Source organism: Alligator sinensis, unplaced genomic scaffold, assembly GCF_000455745.1.
Source record: "Alligator sinensis unplaced genomic scaffold, ASM45574v1 scaffold482_2, whole genome shotgun sequence".
NCBI classification, from domain to species: Eukaryota; Metazoa; Chordata; order Crocodylia; family Alligatoridae; genus Alligator; species Alligator sinensis.
The window spans coordinates 385,227-402,848 of record NW_005842678.1 but is presented as its reverse complement, the minus strand read 5'-3'; the positions used below and the strand labels follow the sequence as shown (position 1 = coordinate 402,848).

Genomic DNA, 17,622 nt, shown 5'->3' with positions numbered 1-17,622 from the left:
TTTTTTTTTTTTTTTTTAAACTCTGGTTTCTAAAATTAGTGTGTTTAGTAACCTATTTCATGCCATGGCGTTGATAGCATCCTGTTAACACTGGACAGTTTTTAATTTTAAAAAACGTCTATTATTAACCTGAAATGTATACTATGCCTTAAATGTAGGCTATTTTTATAAGTCTTACTTTTTCTTCTTCTTCCCTTTTTTTCCATTCTTGTCCACGTCATAAATGAGGAACAAAAATAACTTTGACAACTTAAGATTTTTCCCAGGGCTAGGTAGCATACCGAACAAAAGCGCAATGTAACTTTTCTCCTGCTGAGCTAATAATAAACTGCAGCCTAATCTCATAAGTGACCATGCCATGTGACTCTAGGAAGAGATTATGATTCTTTATTGTGTTAATTTTAGTCAGAAAGTTGATCCGGTGCCAAATTACAATTATTTTGCAAGAGATGCCTAAGGCAATAGAAGTTAACCTATGGCAGAAGCCTTTATAAACAGAAATAAATACAGCTTGCACCTTTTAGAACATACCTTTTGTCTTTCTTGTGCTTGGCTTAATTCTTCACCAGTAGGGATTTGAGCTTCATATGAAAGCAATTCCACTTCTACTTTGTCAAGCCATGCACAGAGCTCCTCATGAGTTGAATGCAGCTGGCCAGCAAGCTGCAGAGCCTGTTCTAAAGTCTTCGACACATCCAAACTCAATTTATTAAGATCCTTGTACCTGGCTTTAATGCCTTCCAGTTTATCTTGAATAATTACTACTTCATCACCTAAAATTTTAAAGCCATGTTATTTCACATCAATGCAACAAAATCCAGAACAAAACAGAAACCCTGAAAAATGTATTTATTTCTATGGTTGAAAATAGACATGACCTCTGTGTCTCTATAAAAATGTTTAAGGCAGCACGAAGCCCAAGCAAACACATGTCCATGCCCCTTGCCATTCCACAAATGCCCAGAATCATAGCCATGATAACAGGCGATATACATTTGCGCCACTTTTCTGTGGCAAATATCTGTTAGCTTTATAGCAAGAGAGCGTGAGCAGCCCAGAGATGTCTGTGCTCTCCAGCCGCCCCCGGACAGGTGCTCCGGTGGCTTCAGGGGCCTAAGAATTCCCTGAATTCCCTTGCAGGGAATTCTCAGGGCACACAGGATTGGGCCCCTGAAGTCCCAGGAACACTTGCCTGGGTTCCCCTGCTTGTAGAGCAGCCTCAGGAATCCCCTAGCCACGGATTCCCCATGCACACATATGGCACTACTACAGGGAACCCCCCTACGATTCCCGGGGTGTACTTTAAAGCTGTTGCCCCCCAGGTTGGGGCACAGCACCCAGGGCCATTGTCTCACAGAATTGGGCCCCTGAAATTCCAGGAGGGGCAGGGGCTCAACCTTGGAGGACAATGGCAACGCCTTTTTTTGCTGATCAATCGGACCAGCTTTAGGACACATCTCAGTACAGCTGATGCCATAACAAAAACAACTTCTGTTTTTAGTCTATGTTTAATTGGCAGACTGACACAAACAAGAGCCTTATGGGGATCCTCGGCTGATGCAAACTGTCAAAGTTCAAGTGATGTCAGTGGAGCTGCAACAATTTACATTAGCCAAGGGTCTGTCCCTCAGGCTATTCCAGGCCCATCTTTGGGCCAGTGCAGGTCTACAGCCAAACTCTGGGGGCTGACTCCATCTCTTGTTATATCTTGGGAAACAGGGAAATGGTCCTCACTCTCTTGGGTTTTAAAAAGTTAAGATTTAAAATTCCACACCTCTTTATTCAGACACAGACTAAAAAAATTAACCCTGAAATTCACAATCAGTTTTGTAAAGATTAAATTATGTTATAACAAGTATCAATGAAAATGCAAGGACAAACCTGTAAAATACCAAATGATTTTCAACTAAAAGTAAGTATTACATTATTCTTTAAATCATACAGTCCATTTATCAGTTGCTAGATGCACAGCCAATGACCAAAACAAAACCAGAGATTCCACAGTAGATTTATTCCTATATATTTAGATTTTATCACATGGTATAATTTCTAATTTGTAAGAGAGGGAATTTTATTTCCCCAATCATGCATGTGTTGTAGGGAGTTCAAGAACTTGGAACACTGGAAAGTTTAGATAGATGTTGATCTGCAAACCAGACATGTTGTGTGCAATTGGAATGCAGCCTTTCCCATAATACTTGCTCTGATCTGGAGGACGCAGCTTGTCTCTTGAAGTAAAAGGTAGTCTAATCTCTAGCTCATTCGCGAGCCTCTCCAGAGAAACGACTATGTCTTGTGCCAAATAGCCCTACATCATGAGTAATGTTCATAACTTGCTAGTAAGAATGGAATGCAGGTTTGCTGAAATAATTTTCCACCAGAAAAAAAAGAACCCATTTTTTTCAGGCATAAATTCCACTGACTTTACTGGCATTTTCTTCTCTTAGAGAATTTGGCCTAAAGACATAACTTGCCCTGACTTCAAATGTTATCAAAATATAAAATTACCACAGCTCTAGCTAATGTATCAGGACTCATATTTACAAGCATGAATTTAATTTTTTCATGGTCATTTGCAAGTATGAGGAAAAAAAGCTGCTGAGTTATAGTTTCCTCAAAGTTCTTACCTGTTGTTTGCTTGAGAAGTTCTAATCCATTTTGTATGGCCTGATCAACATTTTCTTTTCTGAGAAGAATCTCCTCCTGAAGAACCTAAAAGAAGATGCCATTTGTGTAAGAAAATAAATTATATAAACAAATTATATTTAGCTATTATAGGCCATTTGCCTTTTTCAAACAAAATATATTAATGGGAAAAATAAATGGTAGAAGAAGTAAAAATAAAACTATAAATTGAACAGAAAAGAAATAAAAATACCAGCAGCTCAGTGTGTTGTTTCACAAGTAAGTCTGTGTTGTAATCTTGGATTGATAGTTTACTCAGTTTGTCATGGACTTCATTCAACCAGTTCATCAATTCAACTTCATCCTCCCCAAAAATCTGAGCATTGCAATAGGCTTGTTGGAGCAGCTCGGCTCTGTTGCTGCTCTTCTCTTGCATCTCAATATACCGGGCTTGGGAAGAATCTAGCTTTTCCTGAACCATATCTTTATCCTCCCTGGAGCTCAGAGTCTTTAAAGACTGGCCAATACTAACAGCTTGATGTAAACTTTTACTGTGAGTGAGGATGTCATCTTCTAGGGCCTAAATGAAGTTTTAGAAATAATGAAAAAATAACGAAAAAGGGTCATAAACACAAAGGATAATATGAATGGAATCAAAAATCAACAGAAAGAAAATGGCTTCATTGTCAATTAGAAATGAAAATGTATCAAACTTAAAGTAATGCAGGGAGGAAAAATAACCAACCAATCACCACAACAGAGTTTCTAATTATTCTGTACTTCATAAACTCACTTAAAAAAAGATCATGCATATATCAAGTTTATATCTTACTTTATGCTGAGAAATCTGTTGTTGTAATTTCAAAGCCTGTGTTCCAATGGGTTCAGCATTTGCAAGCCTTTTCTCAGTGGTGGTCAGCCACTCAACCAGTGGTTCTAAAGTTTCATGGAACTTCTGTGCTACCACTGAGATACCTTCCAACTGACGATTCCTATAAACATGCCAAGATAAAGGTCATGTTTGTGATGAAGTATGTATGAAATATTCAACAAAAACTTTCAGCCCTTCACCACCAAAAAAATCCTAAACATTCCTGCAGAAACCAGCTATCTGGAATAGAAACACATCCACAGTATAGAAAGAAAAACAAGGTAAATCGTCAACCAACTAAAAGTACACTTAATAAGAAAGACTTCAAAAGTCATACTGGCTGACCAAGCAATTCAAGTAATTGGTACCTTTTGTTAATAAAATAAATTTCACTGTATTCCACATTCATTCAAAAATATTTTAAAACTCAATTCAGCAAAATACTTAAGTATATGGGTCACTCCTATTTAGGCAAGTGCTTAAGTTTCTAGTTAACATTAAGCACATGCTTTTAGTTAAACTGATTTAAACAGACTTACACTTAAGTGCTTTATTTAATAAAGAAATGTTCCTGAAAACTGAAAAAAAAATCCTTAAAATATTTGTTCAGTGACATCATACTTGGTCAAAAGTTTACATTCCACATTTCCACAGAAATAAATGGAGTATTAGTATTAATAAAGTAGATACACTTCACCAATAAACTAAGGAAACAACATCTGCAACATTTTAAATATTTCTAATATTTCTGATGGGGATCTTGTCTGCAGTTAGTTCTTCCAATCCTGCTCTTTTATAAACTTCACTCTAGGCAGGCTATTTTGAGTGATACAGAAATTTGTTCTATATAAAATTTGTTCTATATAAAATACTAGATGTTTCATATTATTCCTATAAAAACATTATGAATAAAATCCATTTCCACCCAAGAGTGTCTTTTGCTGCTCTTAGTTTTCTTGTAGTGCAGAGTACAATTAAAGAATTATGGAGGCAAGCTTATTGCCACAGATGGCTTAGGCAACTTATAATTTGATTTGAAAATAAGTTTCACCAGACTGGGATAATAGCATTATATTAAATTAACATTTACTTCAGTTAATGGGTCATGGATCCTTGTATTTTTAACATATAAAATTGTATTACAGTCTATTAGCCAAAGCTACTAATTTCTTTTGGTATGCAGGTTATTACTATTATTATGAGTGCAGAGAAGAATGCTCAAGCAGCAACATACATAGAAAAGGGCAAAAGGATTAGGAAGAATCAGAGTAGTTCAAAAAAGCCTAAATGCCTGAATCTTCATTTTCCTCATATGGATAAAAACATTCAACTTTTATGCACTGTAATGATGCATTGTCCATTTAATCTGTGTCTTCCCAAACCATCTCATTATGAATTTTGTACCTTCTTCCATAGCATCTCTTAAACTTACAGCTCCCCCTTTCCTTCTTTTATGAATAAAGCAATCTTTTCTCAAATCCCTCTTCTGTAAGCACATTTCTTCTGCCCAGCATTTCAATATTGTTTTCTTCAAAGATATCTGCACTGTTCATGTTAACCTTCTCAGGAGTTGTGCTTATCTGATTTGACTTCCAACTGTTTGGGAAAGAAGCTGTGTCTTCTGATTTCTTGATACAGTTCTGAGCAGTGATGGCCCTTTTTTGATTTATTGGAAGCTGAGAGAGATCAGCACCTCATATAAGGAGCTCAGTAACTAACAGGATGAGGACCAAAATAGTTGCTGGAAATCAATTATAGAGATTACCTTCATTTGAAAAGGAGACACCTAGGAGTTGTGTCCTTTATTTGTAGCTATATATATGGGGATTTGACAGTTCAAAGAACCATCTTATTATTTGTTGACTGCTACTCTTACGCTTGGTGCTATGCAGAACAGCAAAGACATGGTTTCTCCATCAAGTAACCTATATTGTACCTGTACTAATGTAGGTTTGGTGTCCCAGGTAATCAGAAGTACTATGTGCAAATCATCCCAGTAAATTCTTACATCTTTACTGGTAGTAAAATGAGTCAAACATTTTAGTTTTGATATGTGATGATCAGTTCAAACCATTTTCTGTTGCACATCTTTGTAAGCAACTATTAATCCACATCTAGGCACAAAAATTTGATATAACAACGATAGTGCTTATGCAATTTCAGACTATGCAGTTCTGCATGCTGCTTCTTGCCATCTATCTCCCGCTGTACCTATATTTCTCAGAGGAATTAAGAATTTCAAGTACCTTGTTTCAGCTTTACTGAGCAATGCATCCCATCTACTATCCAGGAGACTCAACTGTTTCAAGATTTTCACTTTATCAGCAGGTTCTGCTGACTCTGCAATTTTCTCCCCTTCACGCTTGATTACCTCAACAGTAGGTTTGCGATCATCCAGCAATCTCTGGAGAAGCTGGAGTTAAAGCAAAAAAAACAAAATCAAATTACTAAGGACAACTGTATCAACACAGAGAAGAGGAAAGGCAAGGACACTTTCAAGGTCTTGTGAAATATTGTAACTTTATGTAAAAGGGCAATGGCAAAGAAATCTTGGCATTACTGTTAAAATATCAATATTGGAAAAAGAGACCTTTCTGATTTGGAATACTTAATTGTTTCTCTGTCAGTCAAAACTGGCATAGGTCCACCAAGTCCTTGTCCCCAAAATGACCCCTATCTGTAAACAAGTATATTAATTGGCTTTTGTGTGGGGAAGCTGTATAGACACCACTAATGGTGCGTAGGCCCAAGGGAAAATGTTTTTGATACCACCCAGGGAAGTTTCATATTTAAGATATTTTAGTAATATAATTTGTGAGAGTATTTATGAACAAACTAGACATCTAATGAGGCTTAGTAAATATATATATATATATATATATATATATGGAACAAGTTGCATTTTCTATGGATCACTTGGCCCTAGTTACTCAGTTCCCCATGTCAGCTGTCTTCTATATCTTGGTCTAAAACCTAATGATCTTCCTATTTTTTCCTCACTATTTTTAATTACTTGCAGAAACTCCACCCATCTGTCAGCCCAGAGTGGTGTATTGCATACTACAACCTTAGACTCCATTGACTGTATCTCCATCTAAATAGGAAACTGACTATGGGTCATAATGCACAATCTCATCTGGCTTCTGAGCTCCATTTCTGGTAATTCTGAAGATTCTAGAAGTAATAACAACCCAATGTCTACAGGAAATGATAACAGCACAACTCCAGCACATCCCACTGCCCACAGGATTGACCCCATCTTAGGGCACAAACAGAAATGTCAATTTTCTCTTGACCTGGCCACAGAAAGCAGTCTCTAGTCATGGGCAAACAAGTGCACGGCTGCACACTGCTTCAAAAATAGCTGATCAGGTGAAAATTTGAGCCCTCATTACATGAGAGTTCAGATGAAGATGCAGAGTGTCTTCTGTAATTTGTGTCTATGGAGCTCCTAGCCTGCTGCTGTTTTCAGAAGGGGGGGGGGGGGGGAAGGGGGTGGAGGGAGTTTGTTTTGGGGCTTCTTCAGCCCCCACTAGAGGGTAGGGTGGGGTATACTGGAGTCCCTCTGAGGTGGCGAGAGGCTCCAATTCACCCACCCCACCCTCCAGCGATGGCTGAGGAACCCCTAGAATAGGCTTCCTCAGTTTCCTTTCCCCCCTCCCATTCTGAAAACAGGGACAGGCTGAGAAGGAGCCATTGCTAGGGGAAACTGGCTGCAGGCTGACAGCCAGCAGCTAGATTCCCCTCCCCGCTGGAACCAGCAGTGAACTTCTGTTTAGTCTGGGGGATCATTGCAACTCAGAATGCTTCCTGCAAAGCATTCTGAGTTACAGCGAGGAGCTGCACTTCTGTCTGAACCCTTAAGATCCAATGACAGTGAGAATAAAGAGTGTGCATCACATTATGCAATCAAGTCCTGAGAAGGGAATGCATGCATTACAGTAAGGAATGCATGGCTGTTTTAAATATCCTGTATGTTTCACTGTAATACAATATACTTGAGCAGACTTAATGCTTTGACATAGAAACTCATTATCCTCATGAAGTGGAGAGAGGTGGAGTGGAGAGAACCTGAATCTGAAGGAATAATGTTTCCTTACTTTCTGTTCTTGTATTTGGGCCTTCACAACTTTGAATTCAGCAGATGGGGGCTTCTGATTGGCCACAAGATCTTCTGTATCAATGAGCCAGCTAAGCAGAGATTCAAGGGCATCCTGGAATCTCCCACAATGAAGGAGGGCTTCTTGCAGCTGAGCAGCACGCTGAACAACCTGAATGACAGATTATTATTTATATTTCTTTCTTTTTAACTTGTACTTCTTCAAAGTAACTAAGGATTGCAGAATGGCTGTCATTATTACACTAGTGCACTTTAATTTGATAGTTCTTTATAACAACACACCTATCATTTTAAAACTATGCTAAGGTAGCTATGAGCTAGGCCTCAAAAAACCATATTCTCTATTAGACTGTGGTCTTTTATTTAAAGGAATGATGCTGGGTCTTAGAAAACTAAATCACCTCAGTAATCCATTACAGAAAATACTCCCATGATGTACAGTAATGTTGTACAATTATACCAGTGTGAGATAGTGTCATGAAACACGCTTCTAGGAAGTGTGCACTTTACAAGGGCTCCCTTGTAAAAAGATTCAGCCAAGGATCCAGAACTGCAGCCCTTATTATGGGACAATACTCTCTTTATAGTTCAAAAGGCAGGGAAGGAGACGACAGATCCATGAATCATGAGCATCTGCTGCTCCACTGCATCATCCCTTCTGAGAGGCGGAGCCTGAGACAATGGGGACTTTTCCTACTTCTCACCACTGCTATATCACATTTTCAACAACTGCTGTTTTTTGCATGGTTGTACCAGAACTTTTAATGGCATACAAAAGAAACCAAAGCTACAAAAAGTCACGCTTTCAAAGCAGTGGTTACTGATGAGGGTTATAGCACTGAAAAAGCTCTGAGGTACTTTAAAGGAAACTTGCTTCTGGCCAGAGATCTGTTCTCTATTGTTGCTTAAAGTATTACTGGAATACAAACATATAGCATAGTGAATGAAAATACAATAGGAAGAAATCACCATAGATGATGAAGGGAGAGAAATGACTAAGAGGCTGAGAACAAACAGTGCCACTACCTTTCCTATTTACGTGGGCACTTTCTAGTTTATTAAACTCCCCTCTCCTCTGCATAACCAGAGGGGATCATGTAGTCCTGAGGAAATCAGTCCTCACTTAGTACCCTAAGACAAAACCTACAGAAAATCTGACAGAAATAACAGCCACACACTGCTGATTAATGAGACAGACTTTTTTTCTTAAAGAAAATTACAAGGAAAGCAACTATATTAAGGTAGCACAATCTTGACACCATTATGAATATATTCCAATTTCATTTTTGAAAGATGGCAACAAATAAATAGGCTGTACGTGCATGGAGAAACAATTAGGCAGAAATGGAGTTTGTAGGTGTACAATATAATAACCTTTTTATTTAGAGTCTTCCACCGGGTGTTAACATCTTCAAGGTCATGCTCCAGGTTCTTGGTGCTAGCATTTTTAGCAGCACTTTGAATAAGGCCTTGACCTAACCAGTTTACTTCCTGTTGTTTAACCTGCAGTGGATCAATTTCCTCTTTCTGGAATACCTGCAGTTGGAAAACCAAAGAGACATCTGTACTATTATATCCAATGATATCAGCAGCTTAAGCAACTGTGATGTGGCTATCAAAAGTAAAATCACACAGTATGCACTCATCTTAGTACAGAAAACTAATGCAGAGCTATATAGCATAATTAAAAACAAATTGTATTTACTGAAACAAACCTCATCCTAAATACAATTAAAGATAATCAAAGATAGTACAATACTTTTGGGGAAAATGAACAAATGCTATCTTTAAAGGTATAGTACTATATTTACAAAAAGATTTCATATAAAATTTAAAGTCAGCTTCTAACTGGTTCTGCTTTGACTCCAGCTGGCACACTGGAGCAAATTCAGTCCTGGTACTGATAGGGCAGGGTACAATGAAAACCTGCCTGCCTGCACATGTTACTAAGTGGCCCATTGTCTTCAGGTCACAGTAATGTTTCAGAAGGACAGACAAAAGGAGAGAACGCATAGAGAAAGACCACAAAAAGAATACAAGGGCTAGTGTAACATGGAAAAACAGGTATACCATTTCAAAAAAAAAAAAAAAAAAAAAAAAAAGCAGATTCTGAAGGAATACAAACAGTGTGTAGATCATAAAAGTGAGTGAACAAAATGCACACTGAGGGAGAGAACAGGATATGATTTCCAAAGACTGAATAAGGGTCAAAGGCCTGAAGTTACAGAAGACAAACTTTAGACCAGACTTTAGGGCTAGGGACAGAAGTTACACATAAACCGGTTTAAGTGATCAGAAACTGGTTTAAACCTGTAACAGAACAGAAGCTCAGTATATATAAACCACCTTCAAAATGGCTGAAACTGGTTTAAGATAAACCTGGATGAATGTAGTGTCAAACATAACTGATTTGGGTCAAACCAATTAACTTGTCTCAGACCCATTCCTGGTTCAAGTGAAATCACAGCCCCCTCAGCATGCTTTGCAGCCCTGGGCTGGGCTGTGCTGTCTGCTCCAGAGAGCAGGGCTGGCCCCACCCCTCTACTCCTTAGCTGGAGCAGCAAGGGCTTAGTGAGGGGGCAAGCAGCCCAGTCTATGGGGGGACTGCCCCTCAGCAAATCCCAGCCATGGTCTGCGGCAAGGGAGGGGGGTTAAACACCCGTTACCCCACTTGCACTTACTGCTGGCTGCAACTGTGGACTACAAATCCCAGAGGCATCTGGAAGCAGGAAGAAGAAGTTATGAGCAACCCAGTAGAGTACCACTGCTGTAATTCTGGACTGCAAATCCCAGAGACCTCAGGGGCAGCAGGAAGGGGAAGTGAACTCACAGCCAGAGAGCCATACTCTAGTGTCCCCTGGCTTCTGGCCTGAGCCACGGCTGGTATGTGGCTGCATTTCCTGAATCAAAGGCAAATGTCTGGTCACTTTTGTTTCTATTTAAACCATGCAGGTTAAATCTGTTGCAATTTAACCTACAAAGACTGAATCGATTCAGCCTCGGGCCTTTTGACTGTCTGTACTTAGCCTAGGAAACTGTCAGCAATAGGAATAAATGGGGAAGTGAAGCACAGAGGAAGGGGAAACAACACCAAAGCAGATACTCAATGAGGTTACAAATTATTCTATTTTAAAAGGGTCAAAGGTCCACCTCATCCTAGATTGCATCAGACTAGCAGGTTAAGGCACATCAGTCAACAGCTTAAAAGGGAGTGATGTGGTCAGCATGATATTCAAGTGACTTTGAGTTACTACCCTAAATGACCAGGTGCCTACTTTCAACAATGTCATCTGGAACAGCCTGCAGCACAAGCCTAGGGACAGGTTTGAACTTACACTTATAGAGCTGTAGCAAGACACTTTAACCAATCTGCCATCCCATTATTATATTACTGTAGGATATTTTTGAAAAATACAGGTGTCTGTGTGGACAAGTGTAGTCACTGAGCATTTTCTGCATCTATCATTTAACTTTTGCTGTGCCAGATTATCATAATAGCAGTACTAGCATAAATTCAAGCTCCCTCAGTTGCTTTCAACTGAGACAGGCTGAACTGACACTAGTGTCAATGAGATCAGAAATTTGCCAAAGGCTGCTGAATTAATTACATAGGCTAGAGAAAAATAAGTGATGAATAAACAATGCTAAAGAATGCTCAACTTTTGACCCTAAATCCTTCTATTTCTATAGTGGCATTCAGTAACAGCTTTGGTTTACATTTAGTGCTTTCAAAGCAACCTTCTTCAGCTTCCTGAAGAGCAGGAAGCCCATCTAACGTACCATTTACTCTCCTTTTCGGGCAAGAGGAACACAATGGTAAGTCACACATTTTAAAGAAAGAGATATCAGGTGGTTGGGCTATTTTCTGTATATTTGACATGCCAATAACATTGTACATAACATGGACTGAACAGGCAGGAGAAAGTACTGGGGTTGACGACACTTTTCTGAGAGCTATAAACAAGAAAAAAGACAATTTTTGTGAATATCTATAACTAGTAACTAAGTAGCTGCTCCCATGCTAGATAAGGAAAAGTGCCAAGCTTTATTCTCTGCTTTTGGGTAATCATTTTATAAACAGCTTTGTTATCCTGGACTTCTTTTATACTCCAAAATGCCTTATCTTTCAAAAGCAATGAGGATTGATCTATTCTCCCGAATCCATCCTTTAAATACATGTACACACGTCACAAAAAGAAGCTTAAAACAAATTAAAATGGTCTTTGAGGCTAGACTTCACCAGAACAGCTTAGCAACAAACCCCGAAATAGCTCAAACTTCTGCCAAAGTAGGCAGAAAAAATTACAGACCTGACAAACACTCCTTACTTAGTACAAAGTTTCACTCTTAACTTTCTTACCTCATCCACCACTCAGAAAATGTTATAAGATCTCGTGCTTGTAAAATACCACTGTAACTTCAGATCTAATTTTTGGCATGCAGATTCAGGAAACGGGGCTCAGTACATGCAACAAGTCTTTAATCTGCGTACTTTGGGAACCACAACAATCCAACGCTGTTGTTTGTACCTTTTACAAGAAAGGCTGGTCAAGCTGAATAAATGAGCCATAAATGCCCTTGAATGGCATTGCCTTTAACCACAATTTGTGTAAGAAAATGAATGCTAAGATCAATGCACAGTGGAGGTTTTCCAAATGAAGAGTAACAGACACCATCTGGACAATAAATAGCTGTGCACCAAACAGCTGGAAATAATTATCCCTGTCAGAAACTGCCCCTAATTCATTTACTAAAGTGACCATCTCACTCACTTCTGACATTTTGTAACGTGCTACACAAATAATACCAGTAACCAGATTTTCTTAGTTAATGAAAAATAAAATGTTAGTTGCAATAATAACTGCTCACCAAAACTTGACTAGTTTACTTCTTTTAGGATAGCAAAAAAGAAAACAGCTTTTTGTTTCTGCTGGAACATTTACAAGATGCCTTTCTTTCTGAATTACCTTGTTAGACAATAGGCCATTGCAGACTGTACCCAAGGCTTCTATCTGTGGGCCTGTAGTCCAAATAGTCCCTTTACTTCTCATTGAAATAGTTTTTGGGCAGCTTATGATATTATCTAAATCCAGCTCCTGGCTAAAGAATTCCATTTCAATTGAGTCTTTCTGTGTCACGTTAGATTCCTCTGGATCAGACAAAATCTCATATTTTGTTAAATCCATGTCACTGGTGTTTATACCAACATTTGCACAGTAAACATCTAAATGTGGAGGTGCATCAGCTACACAGTCCCTTTCTATCATTGTGACTTGTGTGCTAATTTGTTCTTCAGCTTCATACTCCTTTTCCACTTTTTTGTCATATGTAAAATTATTGTTTTCTCCATCTCCCTGGAGATGGTCTCCATATGCCATGTCTTCTTTCAAACAACTCTGTAAATTATAACATGTGCTCCCTTTCTCTTCCTGATCACTTTCATATTTCTGAGAACCACTCTCATCTGTTTTTTCTGGTGAAGAAACATCATGCAAGGTCAGTTTGTAGCTTTCTCTGTTAGCATGTGATGGGATCTTCTGTTCACTACTGTAAATTGCAGGAAAAAATGGTCTGAACTGACCTACTACATGAATATCTTCTGCAGAAGACAAACTTCTGGTTTGATGTTGTTCCCCTATTAATAATGTGGCATGTTTTGATTCCCTTTCTGTTGGAGGGCTGCATAAACCAGAGTCATCCTCTTCTGAGGTAAGAGAATTAGTACCCCATTTGCTTGCTTTTGCTATATCTGAAACATCAGCAGTTTCAACAAATGAGCATTCACTTTTATTTGCATAGTCTGAAAAATTGGGTGGAACAAACATTCTCCATGATCTCCTATGTTCTTTCTTTTCTGTGTGAGACTTTGCTTTGGGTAATCCAGCTGTTCGAATTATATCACTGTTCAATTTTAGTGCATCGAAGATCATTTTTTCATCTAATTTGTTTGCTTCACGACCTCTAAGCTCAAATGCACTGGAAGAAGTAAGGGCACCATTGGAACACAAAGTACTAATATCCAGTGTTCTATGACTATATGGTAAAGTCCGATCTGCAAAATGTTTTGAGGACAGGCTTCCTTTAGAACCTGAATCAATCTGTTCATTCAGTCTCACTGTATCATATATTGACCTCTGAGGAACATAACAGTCTTCAATATTTAGATCTTCATCTTCTTCACCCTTCCCCACACAAGGAGGATTCTGACGTAAACAGTCTGGCCTGCTAAGTGGTTTCCCCATTTTGAAGGCGTTTATAGAAATATACTAGTATGCCTCTACTTTCAGCGACATGTAATGAAACATGTTAAAGATGCTATCAGTCTGAAGAACTATAGTAAACATGCTTTTAGCAGAAAAACACACATATATAAAATATATGTCATAATTTATGAGGTGGTTAAGGTCATAATCAGTGCATCTGTGTACATGCAACTACAGCTGATTTAATTATTTTCTAAAATATAAAGTGCTTCAGTAAGTAAGGAATACAAGTCTTCCAATATCACAAAAAACCTCAAAACAAAACCAAACCCAACAGTGGCTCAAAGACTCAGAACTTTCCAACAGCATGTTCCATTTCTTCTTGCAGGTCAAAATTTGTATCTTAAATCTCCTGATTAAGTTTTGCAAATAAATGAACATTATAGCAGGCAGCACATTATCTTCTGTAGGTGACCAATTAACTGTAATCCATGTAAATGTCTGCAGAATTCTACATCCGTTATAAATAAGTCATGGTGCAGAAGCTTAAAAAGAAAGATCCCACAGTAGCCGTGTACAGTTCAGACCAAGGCACAAAGAAAATCTTCAGGGGAAAATAAATCTAGAATAGTACAAATAATAAAGTAGTCCTTTACTTTTTTTTTTGGCAGTAGCTATAAATAATCTGGATCTGAAAGGCAATTTATTTTCTTCTTGTACTAAGCTTCTCTGTGGCGCATTCAGAAGTTCCATAGGAAAATATAGTTTTCCAGGTAGCCAAGTCACTGCAATCAAACATCCCTTTGAGCTAATAATTAGAAAATAAACTTTTTAAAACTCATTTTCCAAATATCCTCCTGGAGATTGTTACCCTGTCTAGGGCAAATGCAGAGTAGAATAATTACAGCATTTTCCCCCGAGGCACAGCAGATTTACATTCAGTTGAAATTCAGCAAAACTTAACTATAAGCTGTAGCTAGCTGACTGTGATCACCGTCTGTCTTCATTTTGAAACGCAGCTGGAGAGAAGAAGGCATAAAAGGAAATCCAACAATGAGCATTCACGTGTACCATCCAGTGTAGCTGATAAGCTTTCCAGCTTTCCCTGGTTTCTTATGAACTGACAGGCACCCTCCCAGCACTGAGCTTAAAGAAACGCCCTTTTTATTCTTTAGGCAACATCTGCTACTATCCCATTCGTTCTCAGAGTATTACTCTGCCGAAGCATTAGTAGGTGCCTGACCTCTTAGTGCCACCCCCCCCCCCATGTTTTCTGCCCCATGTGACTTAACTTCTTAGTCATCTTTTCACTTTTAACATTTGTCTTGTCTCTGAGACCGACTGAACTGTTTTAGTGGGAGGTGCCTAGAGAGACTGTAACAAGCTGGCTGGTGGTGACATCACGTAAATCAGAAAACATTCTTTAGTTCTGGAGGACCAGGGCTGCTGAGAAGCACAGTGAAACATTGTTAATTAGTTCAGAATGTTGAAACTGACAACGCACAGCCTTGCTAGGTAACCTGACACCACTTAAGACGTACCGAATTTCCAGAGCACTTTCTCCAACCGGCAGAAACAGCACTACTTTACTTAATTATAGAAAAAAAATCTAGCAAAAATGTTGACAGAAGAAAGAGAAATCTAATCTTGTGGATTTCTAGTGAATAGTATACTCTGTGCAGTCTACAGGGCAACATATTAGTGTCCCCATTTAAAAGGGTACTGTCAAGTTAAAAACTGAACCAAGAACTTTAATCTCCATAATTTATATCTGAAATTATTATAAGATTTTAGAAATCTAGTTTACCTGCAGTTATATTGTTTATATGTTTTTTGACATGTTCCCCTGAAAAATGGACTGGATATTTCAGTTTTAGCTTTGTTTCTATTCTTTTGTACTTTCCCATACAACAGCTTCCTAGAGCAGTGTCTGTCTAGCAAACACTAGATGGAGAACTTTATAAATCCAAACAAAAACCTCTCAGGTTCCTATGGAAACTAAAATAAAACTTTGTGAAAAAGTTTATATTGATATTAGGACATGATTCTTAATGGAATTGTGCTGGCATGGAAACAATTAAACCAGGCAGAGAACCTGGCTCTAGACTCTGAAAAACTTTTAGAACCAACCCTAATATTTTGTACCTGAACATCCTGGTAATAGTCACTTAAGATGTTAATTCAAAGAGGTCAGGGGCGAACGCATAATTCACCAATATACTACAGTGAAGAGGTCATGTTCAAGCTGCTTCCTCAGCAGTACTACTTTGCATACTTTTATTGACCAGAGCTCTATGCTGCTCATGATGTGGGGTATCAATTTTAGTGACAGTTGAGACCACAGGTTAAGAGCAGCATATGGCACTTGGTGTTAAAACGTAATAGAGCACTGCTGACTCAAAAACCTCCAAAGCTCTTTTAGTTAAGCAGCAGACAGAATGTACTGTATTGAGCAGACAAAAAACACTAAGAAAACTTTTGTTTTAGGGGATATTCAAAAAGGCTTTTAAGAAAGAAAATGTAACAGACATAGAGATATGGTCACTAATAGACCAAAACATTAAAAGGATTTGCAACATTCTTTCTGCTTTCATAGATTTTGCTGGTTTCATTAACTCAAGCTAGTACAGATAATAATGTCTCTATTGCCCATAAAATTAAACAAAGCTATTACATATTAAACTATGTCAAACAGATACTAATTTGGAGACTAAAGTCTCAGATTTCTGTAAATGAGAATTATAACCCATAATGGTTAAGATGAAGAGGACATTCTTTGGAGAGCCAGGCAAAAGAGCATACTAGCATCCAAACCAAACACAAATTTCTACAGAAATGAAAGAGTATCTGCTTTAGAAGGGCATGTTCATACTAGATTTTCTATATATTAAATTAGTTTTAGATTTTTGTTACATTTTGTTGGATTCAATATTAGACTAGATTTTCTATATTTTAATATTTTGATAAAACTTGGATTTTTTTAATTTCTAGTTTTCACATTTTCAACTAGCTCTAGGGAAGACCTTTTGGAACAATCTTATGTAACACCTGTAAGTATTAGATATTTTCTCAAGTTAAAGAAAATTAAAACAATCCCGTAAGCCTACTTTTACTTTTTACCAAAGATCATAACAAGTGGTATCCCCTATGAAAGAGTTCTATGGTTTATTTTGCAAAAGTTGTTTAAATTAGTACATTAACAAAAACTCTGGATTTCAATAGATTACTTAAGCATATGAAAATGAACCTCAGACTGTTGCACAAGAACTACCTTGGTCCTATTGCCAAAAATAAATCAATCAATCAGAGGACACAATCTATACAACTAGCATAAACCAATTATAATCTTTGTTCAAGTTCATCAACAAGAACTTTCAGGCATTCAGACAAGCTAAGATTTCCTGTGAGTTCCAATTAGAAGCCTTCCTCTACATGCATGCTACATAGTGCAACCATTAAGAAAAGTCTTTAAGAGCTATATTTACTACTACTCTGAAAAAAAAATAACAAAACCAAAGAATCATCCACTGATGAATTTTGGAACAATGCCATATATCTTCATTAATAAGTAGGGAAGGGATTCTAATGAACTTACTGTAGAGATCTGCAAATGTTACAAGTATAGTAACTGACTGAGGATGGTTAAGAGCACAGGAGGAGTTGCTTATTTTTGTTTTGTTTTGTTTTTTAAAAGATGGGACCCAAATACGAAGATATTTCCAAATCCAAACTTCCCAAAATTTATAGTGGGGTTCAGGCCCACCTCTAAGGCTTTGTTCATTTTGCTTTTAAAGAAACAAAAG

The 17,622-nt window shown here is 37.9% G+C and overlaps 1 protein-coding gene across 29 annotated transcripts in view; it reads right to left on the bottom strand.

Annotated features, from left to right (window-relative positions):
- Nucleotides 1–17,622, bottom strand: part of DST (dystonin) — a 428,507-nt gene that overhangs the window by 95,546 nt on the left and 315,339 nt on the right. For 26 of the 29 annotated variants that reach the window (XM_025215834.1, XM_025215826.1, XM_025215830.1 and 23 more), the window contains 7 exons: nucleotides 8,991–9,152; nucleotides 7,597–7,767; nucleotides 5,743–5,909; nucleotides 3,458–3,617; nucleotides 2,879–3,205; nucleotides 2,628–2,712; nucleotides 532–773 (listed from right to left, as the gene is read on the bottom strand). In XM_025215834.1, the coding sequence (XP_025071619.1) occupies nucleotides 532–773; nucleotides 2,628–2,712; nucleotides 2,879–3,205; nucleotides 3,458–3,617; nucleotides 5,743–5,909; nucleotides 7,597–7,767; nucleotides 8,991–9,152 (1,314 nt within the window). The remainder of the gene's footprint in view (nucleotides 1–531; nucleotides 774–2,627; nucleotides 2,713–2,878; nucleotides 3,206–3,457; nucleotides 3,618–5,742; nucleotides 5,910–7,596; nucleotides 7,768–8,990; nucleotides 9,153–17,622) is intronic. The other 3 variants (XM_025215846.1, XM_025215837.1, XM_025215839.1) reach the window with 1 other exon arrangement.